Genomic DNA, 11,849 nt, shown 5'->3' on the forward strand with positions numbered 1-11,849 from the left:
GTATGAAACACAACTTGCATTGCCGAGGATAAGCAAAGCCACATCCAAAACACCGACTCCTACTCAACAATGCATTAGTAGCATCTTGGTCAAAAGATTGATCTCGCATCATACCAACCCGACTCGTATTTGGACCCATGACCTGTTTTCAACCCACAAAATAAACTCATTGTCACCAACCCGACTTGATTTAGGCCCGTAAAATATACAACTTAATACCAGCTTGTCCCGGCCTGTCGCAACCCGTTTCTGAACGTCAAAAAGACGCGACCCATTTCTTACCCATAAAAGAATATATATTTTGACACCAACCCGACCCTTTATAGACATTTAGCGGAGGGCATATATGATAAGAAACGCATGAATTACCTTTAGTTCCATGATCTATCACCTTACTCTCCACTTAGAATGCCTCCTTGAATAGCAGTGCCAATAGCAACTGCTTCATCAGGGTTCCCACATATCTAAACAAGCTGCTTTACCTGGAAACACATTTAGTCCAAATATTTTTTAACTTTATTTTGTAATTACGTATGAAGTAAAAATCAGTAAGAGAATTGTGTAAACATTACATTTGAAATTGTATGTCATCAACAACGTGATCTGCAGATGTAACGAGCGATTACTTCTGATACAGGAGTGATACCATTATACCTGTTTTGACCCGAACCAAACCGATACATTGTTAAAATAAATCGACCGTTTTGACCCGAACCAAACCAATACATTGTTAAAATAAATGGACCGTTTTTACCCGAACCAAACCGATACATTTTAAAAATAAATGGACCGTTTTGTCCCGAACCAAAGCGATACGTTTTTAAAATAAATTGCCCTGTTTGACCCCAACTAAATCAAGACCTTTTTAAAACAGCACGTGACCCGAAGCAGGTCAATTTTTTTTAAATGGCGGGACCATAATGATACCAAAATGACCCGAACAAAAGTTATACCATTATAAAATGACCCGTTTTGACCCGAACCAAATTGATATATTTTTAGAATTAATTACTCGTTTTGACCCGAACAAAACTGATAAGTTTTTAAAATGGCCCGTTTTGACTTGAATCAAAGCCATACCTTTTCAAAATAACACGCTGTGGCCCGAACCAAATCGACAACTTTTTAAAATGACCCATTTTAACAAGTTATACACAACAAATGTTTGCCGGTTAATGTGTGAAAAGCAACAAAAATTTAAACCTGCACCATAAAAGAAAATTATTTTATATTAAGTTAAACAAAAGAAAAAATCAAGAAAGAATTGATGGAGATACCTTGATGGGGCTCAACAAAGCACATGCTCATTATTCTACCAGAACACACTTCAGAAACTTTTATAAAATTAGTGCAGATGGAACAATCTTACCTAAAGACCAACCAAAAGTAACATATTTAGATAACCTGATTAAAAAAAATTGATAAGCACACTATGCATCCAAAAGTATTTTCTCATCCATATGTTAAATTATTAACCATACCTTCTTTTACAATTAACCAAAATTTATAAAAAAACACAAAGAGCTGATGGTAAAACTTCATTCAAAAGCTCAAGTAAAGCTTGTTTGAGTCCACTATCTCGGCTCTTTAAAGAATCTAAAAGCTTAAAGGTATAGCATGTGAGTAAAGAGGCCAACCTTGACACACACTCAGAGTCACCATCACCGGCTACAAAACCAAAAACCCAACTCATTTGAAAGCTTTGTACAATGGCGAGTTTAGCTCGTCAGTCTGATCTTTTAGAAACCAGAACAAGAACACAACAGGATGCTGCACATCTGAGTCAATCCGATGTTCCATCTACCAAATGATTGTATTACTTTTGAACTTGTAGGTAGGCCTTCAAACTGATTTTTTAAAATGGCCCGTTTTGACCTGAACCAAAGCTGTACCTTTTTTAAAATAACACGCGAGGCTCAATTCCTTCAATGTATCTGCAGATGCGATACAAAAGTGAAATCATAAGAAACAAATGCACATAATTAAAGAAAATATTGCTTATATTCTTCATTAACTATATCCATGTGTTTGAATTATTTGGAATCGTTGTCAACAGAAAGATAATAAAGAAGGAAAACTAATAAGCAAATTGATGGGGTTAATATAATAGGAGAAGACATGGTTAAGCAGAAAAACAATGAAATTTCTGATATCGAGAATTTTACCTGGGATCATAAAATCCTCTCTAGCATCTTCAATTCCAGAATTTCTATCCAGGTTATCATCCTTAATTTGTAAATTTTAACTTCGCAATGAATCAACCGCTGGTGAAAACTATTCAGTTTGATCAAATTTTAAATTGCTCTCTACATGAATTGTAGCAAATATTAATAACAGCTACCTCAGGCACATAATGCATAAGCATAATTTCAGTTCTTGATTTCAAAGTGGCAGATGAGCTTGGGCCACCGCTACATGTTCCTTGCATTTTTAGCTCCACAACTCCAGATAATCTGTCAAAATTAAAAGTGTTAAATATACGATATCATATATATTTAAGTTAAAAATACAATAACCAGAGTATCAAAGAAGCATACAGATCAAATCCTATGTACTCGATCTCACCGCCATCATCCGCACAACAGGTCGTATCCGAGTTTCCAATAACTCTTTAATCATCGCAACAGTTTCTGAGTCATCGTGCAACATTATGTGACAAATGATTGGTAACTTTAAAGATCAAATATACACTTAATAACTGCAACAAAAAAACAGTTACTTCATGGATGGCTATATCCATAGAAGCTGAAATGGTTGCATCCAGAAAGAGTGGCTGCCCATATGAGTAAAAGTCCATAATTGCTGCAAATATTTCAGGTTTTAGAAAATCCCAAGAAGCATCTTCTGACTTTGTTACAGTTATAAAATCTGAACCGAAGAACACACGAGTAATTCCTGCACCAGCAGCATAATCATGTTAATGTCATTAGGTAATCTATATAACCATGAACACACATAGCAAGATGACCTCACCATCAATTCCATAAAGGGCCTTTGCTAATGGTGAATTCAAGTTCCTTGTAATCTTGCATAAACTCATAGTGCAACTGTTTTCGGGTTTGCTAGCAGCTTTTAGAAACTGATCTAACCCGTCTCGTGTTCCATTGTCCACTTTGATGAAAAATAAATAAACTTTTGGGCAAAATGAGTGAAATAAAACCCAAATTTTCCCCAAATTTAGCACTCAATTTTAAATTAAACACAAATGGAAACCAACTGATGTTATATCACCGATTCATGTAACAATGACTACTAAAAAAACTGGAAGGCTTAAAAGGTATGTGCGTTATAAGTTCAACATAAAACTAAACATATCCAACTCAAGTCAATCAAAATTGAACAAATGCTTTCAAAGTTTAACAAATAAAAAAACAAACCGTTCGTTAGCATCCAAGTTAACTTGCAGGGCAATATCATATCAATAACCTTTGTATGCTAAGTAACACAAGCTTCTAAATTAAGTTCCCCTTCAGAATCCAACCATATTGTAGACCTGAAAACACATTATAGTCTAGTTAGTTAAATCGTTAAAACATAATTGCTTATAGTTAAATCGTTAAAACATAATTGCTTAAAATATAAAAAATAATTTCTCAAATTCGAGTTTTAAAGTAGTACTATTCTACAAAAAGTTAAATAATTTATTCGTTTCTAGGTTAAATAGGACGTGTTCATGTAAACTAGCATATGTGAAACTTAAATAATCAAAACTTACGAAATTTATTTGCTGACCATCACAAATCATCATCGTCTGACTCAACACTATTAATCTCATCATTGGAATTTTCGGTGTCTGAATCACCCAGATGTGACTCCGAACCAAAGTCTTCCATGCTATGATCAGAGTCAGTTATCTCATCATCAACAAAATCATCTGTAATGCCATTAGAACCCTGATCATCAACATTTTCAATAATTTCTTCCATAATATCTTCATGGAGAAGGTTGACTTCCTCTAAGAAATCTTCTGCATTCTTGTGTTCTGGAATATCCCACAAGTGTCTGTGGGCAATTCTTTCAATGATTTTCCATTGTGAATTTGGTTTAAGTGCATCATTTATATAAAATACTTGTTTAGCCTAGTTTGCAAAATAAAAGGATCTTCCTTATAAGCATTATGGGACGTGTCAATGCTTATGAAATGAGGTTCAAATGTCACGTGTTTTCTTCGACGATCAGTATCAAACCATGTGCATTTGAATAAAACAACACGATAGCATCTTATAAATGAAATTTCAATGACTTCATCAAGATATCCATAATAATCGTCTTCGACGTCATTATGAACGCCAGGGACCATAACTCCACAATTTTGTGTTTGCCTACGATCATCTCTCGACTTAACTAAAAATTTAACTCCATTCACTATGTATCCCTTTTGTGATAAAACTCGGTTATCAGGAGGGCAAGACAATGCATATAATTCTTCATTCATTTGGGATGGATTTAACGAATACACATCTCGAATCTGTTCTCAATTTTTTTACATAATAATCATGTCGTTAGAGTGCAATACCAAATATAAAGTACATCAAGTAAGCAGAAAGTAATTGTTACCCGTTTAGCAAACCAATCCGCGAATGTAGACCGTTGCATCTCGGAAAAATCTGATGATTCAGGATGTTGCCTTTGTAAAAACTGTAAGTGTTCTCTGTCATTTGTAAATAAATATCAGTTTATTGACATGTGACATTTGATACTAATTCACAACAAAAATTATATAAAATAAAAAAACGAGAAAAAAACTTACTCTAAGTACGGTTGAACTTCATGGCAATTGTTAAAGATAAACCATATTGCTTTCTTCATAAGAATACTAGAAAGGTTATAAACTTCTTTCTTCCCAATACCTCGACCATTTACCCTAAAAATATCCAACACAAAGCTTCGAGCATCACTAGAGGTATTGTCATCGTTTCTGCCACGTTTCTCCAACTTTGATTCAACGCCTCGTAAATAGTGTGAACAAAAATTTATAGCTTCTTCAACAACATAACCTTCTGCAATTGAGCCTTCAGGTTTAGCTTTGTTTCTAACATATCTCTTTAAATGTCCAAGGTATCTTTCGATCGGATACATCCACCTTGATTGCACTGGTCCACCTAAAATTGCCTCTTGAGGAAGATGCACACACAAGTGCACCATAACTGTAAAAAATGACGGGGGAAATATCCGCTCAAGCTTGCACAAAATCTTAACTATCTCTTCTTGCAATACTTTCAACTCCCTCACGTGTCATGTGACTTCAGTAAGTTTCTTGAAAAACTGAGATAAATCGACTAACGCGTCACGAATTTGTTTTTTCAAAAATGGACGAATTGCAATAGGAATTATGCGTTGAATTAAGATGTGGCAATCATGTGATTTAAGCCCATATACCTTTCCTTGCTCAACAATCACATTTTTAGCTAAATTTCCGGCATACCCGTCTGGAAAACGTACAGACTTAAGTAAATTACAAAACTGTTTTTTCTCCTCTCGAGTTAAAACATAAGAAGCATGTGGTTTAACCAAATGATCACCCATCATCACCAAGTGAAGCTCCTTACGTATGTTCATATCTTGCAAATCTCGTCGAGCGTTGTCAGTGTCTTTTGTCTTTCCTTCTATGTTTAACAAGGTTGATAACACATTCTCACACACATTCTTTTCAACATGCATCACATCAATGTTGTGACGAATTAACAACTTGGACCAATATGGGATTTCAAAGAAGATGCTTTTCTTTGACCAGTTTAAACCATGTGGATCTCGTTTTCTTTTTTTTTTCTGCAATGAGATGGGTGTTTTCCATGAGGATGGATAAGGAGATATTCCAACTGATGTAAGCAATCATCTCCGTTGACTGGTTTAGGTGCAAGCCTAGTCTCTCTATGTCCATGAAAATCTCGTGCTTTCCTCCAAGCGTGATCTTGTGGGAGAAATCTCCTATGACCTACATATGCTATTTTATCTCGTATATGTATGCTGCACGCATCTTCATTGCATATTGGACATGCCTTGTATCCACTCGTGCTCCATCCAGACAAGTAACCATAAGCAGGAAAATCATTGATTGTCCATAGAAGTGCGGTGCGCATGTTGAATATTTGTTTTGATTCGCAATCATATGTTTTAACACCCTTTTCCCATAAAAGTTTCAACTAATCTACAAGTGGACGAAAAAATACGTCAATATCCTTTCCCGGTGAATCTCTTCCTGGAATCAACAATGTCAACATAAATGAAGCATCAACCATAGACTTCCAAGGTGGCAAATTGTATGCTATGAGCACAACAGGCCACATACTATATGAGAGACTCATTTCCCCAAAAGGATTAAAACCATCACTGGCAAGCCCTAGGCGAACATTTCGAGGATCATTTGCAAAATTGGGAAACAATGTATCAAAGTGTTTCCATGCTTGTCCATCTGCCGGATGCCTAAGAACCCCCTCCTCTTTGTTTCTTTGTTGATCGTGCCACAACATTTCCTTTGCGGTGTATCTTGAGGCATATAAGTGTTTAAGCCTACTTGTGACGGGAAAGTAACGCAAGACTTTTGCCGGTTTCTTCTTCCCCTTACTATTTTCTTCGTATCGACTAGTGCTACAAACTGGACAGTTTTGTAATTCTGCATATTCTTTCCAAAATAATGCACAATCATATTTACAAGCATGGATAGATTCATATCCCAATCCAAGAGTGCGTAAATACTTTTTTGCCTCATAATGGTTCCTTGGCAAGTTTGCATCCTTGTAAGCACGGCTAAATAAATTCAGAATCATATCCATTGACACATTCGTCATTTTACATGTTAACTTCACGTTCATCAACTCAAGTAAAAATCTTAGTACAGAAAACTCATCACACCCCGGGTATAAAGGCTTCTCCATATCAATAAATAACTTCTCCACATTTGGGTTATTACGTTGATCAGCATCGTCCCAAAAATTTTCAGCTTCGGTTTCGCAGCCCGTAGGAAACGCGTCATTAAGTAACTCCTCGACACCGTCATTTGAATCATTTTCACTTTCATCACACTCAGTATCTGTCCCATCTGTTTCATAACCCGGTAGTTGTTCACCGTGATATATCCATATATTATATGTCGGTTCAAAACCATTATGTATGATATGCTTAGAAACAATTGTCGGATCATGTTTTCTTGCATTAACGCATTTTCTACATGGACAATGTATCTTACCTTCACTATCAGCATATATTTTAGCCCAATCTGCAAAAGCTAGCGCTCCTTTAATGACCGTTGGATCTGCCTTATTGGTGATTTTAGTCCAGCTCTTATCAAAAGTCATTCCGAAGTCCTGGTTATTGACAAACATAAATAAACAATTTATCAAACAAAACATTAATATTTGGTTTTTAAGGCAACATAATTTTAAACCTGGAAAGATAAACTCGTTTGGACGTGTTCTAATTTGATAGGTTTTTCAATCGTGTCAGTCTCACCTGTTTTAATTAGTTAGGTTTACAAATCATGCCCTTTAGGCATACCCAAATCTAAACGAGTGATGTTCATGTTTAATCAATTTAATTAAACGAGCCGGTTTATTTGGGGTTTGTTTTTATGATATTATGATTATATATTAAGCAACAACATTAGAATAGAAATACCTGTAATGATTTTTTTTTTGTATAAATGAGGAAATTGTCAATGCCTAAAGCTTGGTGGAATTGTTGATTTTGTAGACTCCTTTCTCACATCATTAGTCGAGCAGAACTGGACCTTCAGAATGTTCAAAAGCATTAAAATTAGTTACGACCCGTTTACTTTCAAAACGACTTATTCAGGTTATGCGACAGAACCAATGGTAGAAAGGCAACTTATTATTAATAAAAAACAAATTCATTATCAAAATGGTTGTGATTTTGACTAACAAGCACAATTTGTAATTTTTGAGCCTAGAATTGCAAGAATAAAATAAGTGCTGAAGCACAGTTTAAGTTGCAATATTTGTAAAAAAGTAAAAATGTTGACTTGAAAAAGTCAGTTGTCAACAAAAATTGTCATCTATTAAAAAATTATTAATATGACCAGACATATAAATTTTCAGGTCGTTTTGACGGTTTGTGTCGTGTAAGATCAACACAAAATAAAAATACGATACAATAATATAAGATAAACATTAACACATTGTCATTAGAAATTTAAAAACACTTATTAAGTAGGTTGATTAGGAGTAGGGTGTTAATCGGGTCAACCCGATCGGGTTTCGGGTTAATCGGGGTTTTGCAAAAGAAAAAACTAACCAGCAACCCGACCCTATTAAGGTTCGGGTTTGTCGGGTTCGGGTTAGTCGGTTCGGGTTTGTCGGGTTCGGGTTAGTCGGGTTACTCTATATTTCGAGATTAAATTTTATTATACCTAAACCCAATATCATTTTTGAAATCTATCTATTAATAAATTACAGAACAAATAAACAATGAGTCGAGCCCGAGTTCGAGATTGAAAAAACAACTCTCAAGTCGAGCTCGAAACAAGCAGAAGCTCGAGCACTAATAACTATTCGAGTTAATCGGGTTAAGCCGAATAACCCGATTAATACTTTTTGACCCTATTTAACCCGACCCTAATTAGCTTATTCGGGTTCTGGTCGGGTTTGGGTATTTTGGACACTGACAACCCATTAGAGTCTCAATAATAAAAAAGATGATAAAAAATGAACTAACTTCAGGGTCGTCGTGTCCTTGTTCCTCTCTTTAATAGTCTGCAACAATACCTTTAAATTACATATGACCAATCTGCATATTATGCATCAAGAAAATAACATAAGTCTCATTCCATTTGAGCAATTAACCTGTTCATAAACTGAGAAGTTTGAAATCAGATCAACGCATTGGATACCATCACATCTAGAAGTTAATGCTTTATAAAAGATTTGTGCAATCTCATAGAAAAGATGGTAAAACATTAGCATCGACAAATTACTTGCATCAAATATAATTGGGACAAAACCTTCCTTGACTGCCTCAGCGTAAACAATCAACTATTACTTAAATTACTTCCCCATGAAGTCATTGAGAACATCAACAGGAGCATGTCAATTAAAGCAAATTACTTGCATCATGTTTTATATGAGACCCCAATCACAATCAAATCAAAATAAATCCGAGTTCAAAAGACCAACTTACCTGTGACCATTAAACCTGCTGGATGATTATCATTTTAACAATAACGTCTTTATGATCTTTTTTTAAGAATTTTTTTTTTGGTTATCCGTGTGTAGCCTAATATATAAGAATCAAACAATCTTTGTTGTTTGACCTTTTTAGTCAAATTAGAGTTTTGCCTAAAAAAGCTTTCTACTTGTTATAATAACAAATTCACTTGACATTAGCCGTTACAAATTGACTTTTAACACAACTTTTAATCACGTAAACAAAATCATAACAAACAAATTTGGCAGAAAAGTTCGAGACAAAAAAATGATCTTTCATTTTAAGAAATAACTGTTTTTGTAAACATATGAGATCAACAATGATACGTAATGACTGATGATAACTTTATGTATGCTAACTTGCGTCTAACTTTGCACGCGGCATGACGGTGTAGTTTTTTTGAAAATGTCTTCCGTTGTTTATCATGTTTGTGTTTGGCTTAATAGTCTGATGATATGTTGCAGTTTGTTTCCTTTCATGAATGTATATGCTTTTACATTTAGTCGCTTTGTACGGCCATCGTTATTCTTAAAGGTTGATTTATTTTGCAGGGTGTTTACGTTGTTATTGTTTTCGAGTCTTCAATCCATATCAGGTTGCATCTTTTTTATTAGTTTAACATAAACTACAGTTAAGTATCACTTCTTTATGAATTATAGTTGTTAAATTATATTATAGGAGTTTAATTTTGAAGTTCTGTTGTCATGTTATTGAGAAGTTACAATTATGAAGATTAAGAGGTTTTGGTTGAGGTTTGACTCTTGAAAGACAAAATAAAAGTATATATTGGATATAAACGGGCCTGGTTGATTATTTGCAAGTGGCATTTGATTGTAAAGGCAATTTGTGAAGTTCTAAGATTATGGTATGGGTGACAACAAAAAATTATGTGCTGGGGCAATTGTGGTATTTATAATGTTTTGAGAATAAAGGTTCGTGTGAAATTAAAGTAAATTACTTGCATATCAGCAAATATAATGTTTGACAACACCAGTAGAATGTCATGCAAATTACTTGCATCATGTATTATGTGAGACCCTAATCACAAACCATATCACAATCAAATCCAAAAAAAAAATCTATTTTACAATGAATATTCATAATAATTTAAATTTCAAGACAAACATCTCTACTTTAAACCTCAAACAGAACAACAAAATCATCCTTTTTGTAACAGTACTGAGTAATACGAAACATAGAATTTCTTACCTTTTCGTTAATCGCACTGACCGGTTGTTGTTTGTGAATGTGGTCGACAATTGCTTCTGTGTGTGGATATGTTAAAACTTATGGAACCCTAAAATTAAGCATTTGGAGTTCAATGAACTGTAATTAAGCTTACCGTTGCAGGGGAGGAGACAGGGTGGCTGATGGAGGTTGTGAAAGATTGTACCCTAACCACTAGGCCCTTATTATTTTTGTGTCTAGCTTCGATTAGTTTTTTTGGCGCCAGTTAAGTAAGAGTTTTTTTAGGTTAAACGGTTAAAGAGTGGGAATACATCCCTATGTTTTCTATAATTCCAATGTTAACAAAATTTTAAAGTTTAAACTTATTAAAAGCCTTAGTAAAACAAATTTGATCGTTGGTGCTTTGGTATTTGCTTTCTTCATTTAAACAATGTTAATTGTGTTTGATTATCATATCATATCATGTATCTACATTTTTTTTTATTTTTTTACGCCAATAGTTTATATGATTCATTTTGTTTTTTTTTTAAAACTATAAACTGTTGGCGTAAAAAGGAAAAGAGTGAGATGTATGATATGGTAATCGATTATTATCCTTTTTATTATTCAATATATAGTTCTTTTTTTCCTTTTTAAGTTTTGTTTTTTTATACTTTAAAAAATACATGTCTTTTAACACGGAACCTAGCAGACGACCGAATTGTATTTTATTTTTAGTTTTGATATTGTAACGAGTATAACAGATGACGGCCGTATTCGCATCAATTTGTTGTCACAATGTCCATGTTTTTGTTTTAAATATGTCAATTTAACAAAATTATGCGTTGGGTTTAATTCTGGTACCGTAACAAACCTAGCCGATACACAAAATGAGACAGATAATTCAACATAGTTTTGTCTCATTACAAAGAGTCACAAGTTAAAATAATAACACATAATATGACAGACATGATAGACAACAAGATCAGGTAATGTAATTATAAGTTATATGTGTATGGATACTGTTCGCATGTTTATTTTTTGGCTAATAAGTGCACTTGTAATAAACACTCTAGATCATGTGTTTTATATTGTAAGCTTAATCAATAAATTAAGACTTTTTTATATATAAAAATAGAAACATGTCTCGATAAATTATGATTATTTACTTATTTGAAATTTTATCTTTTAAGGAATAATAAATTTAATTTGATAAATTAAACAAATAAATGTTTATTTTTCTTACCTTTTTTATTAAAATATAAAATTTTAATATTTTTAAATTTAAATCATTTTGTATTTATTAATTAATATATTTTCTGTATTCACATTTAAATTTTAAATATATAAATAATCTATTAATAAATTATAATAACCTACATGAATCTATTTTAAAATTATAGCCTTTGTTATCTTAATGGTTTTCATAAGACAGTTCATAAATTACTTTTTTTACTTCTTTAATATTTTTAATTAAATTATGCGGAGCTCAATCCTTGTCGAGTTTGGCATAGCTTAGCGTG

At 33.5% G+C, this 11,849-nt stretch overlaps 2 protein-coding genes and 1 pseudogene across 2 annotated transcripts; all 3 read right to left on the minus strand.

The window, feature by feature from the left end:
* Positions 1-1,197: 1,197 nt before the first annotated feature.
* On the minus strand, positions 1,198-3,458 carry LOC143589797 (nifU-like protein 4, mitochondrial; annotated as a pseudogene).
* A 276-nt stretch (positions 3,459-3,734) lies between these two features.
* Positions 3,735-6,057, minus strand: LOC143589798 (uncharacterized). Its single transcript, XM_077070452.1, has 4 exons — positions 4,751-6,057; positions 4,558-4,651; positions 4,071-4,468; positions 3,735-4,002 (listed from the first exon to the last, which is right to left on the minus strand). The coding sequence occupies exons 1-4, from the start codon at positions 5,143-5,145 to the stop codon at positions 3,735-3,737; spliced, it is 1,155 nt and encodes a 384-aa protein (XP_076926567.1). The 5' UTR covers positions 5,146-6,057.
* An 86-nt stretch (positions 6,058-6,143) lies between these two features.
* LOC143589799 (uncharacterized) lies at positions 6,144-7,295 on the minus strand. The gene has a single exon (XM_077070453.1). It carries the CDS (start codon positions 7,293-7,295, stop codon positions 6,144-6,146), a length of 1,152 nt encoding a protein of 383 aa, XP_076926568.1.
* Between the last annotated feature and the right edge of the window lie 4,554 nt (positions 7,296-11,849).

Source organism: Bidens hawaiensis, unplaced genomic scaffold (assembly GCF_021521415.1).
Source record: "Bidens hawaiensis isolate Kalapana, Puna unplaced genomic scaffold, B.hawaiensis_p1.1 tig00037817_1, whole genome shotgun sequence".
NCBI classification, from domain to species: Eukaryota; Viridiplantae; Streptophyta; class Magnoliopsida; order Asterales; family Asteraceae; genus Bidens; species Bidens hawaiensis.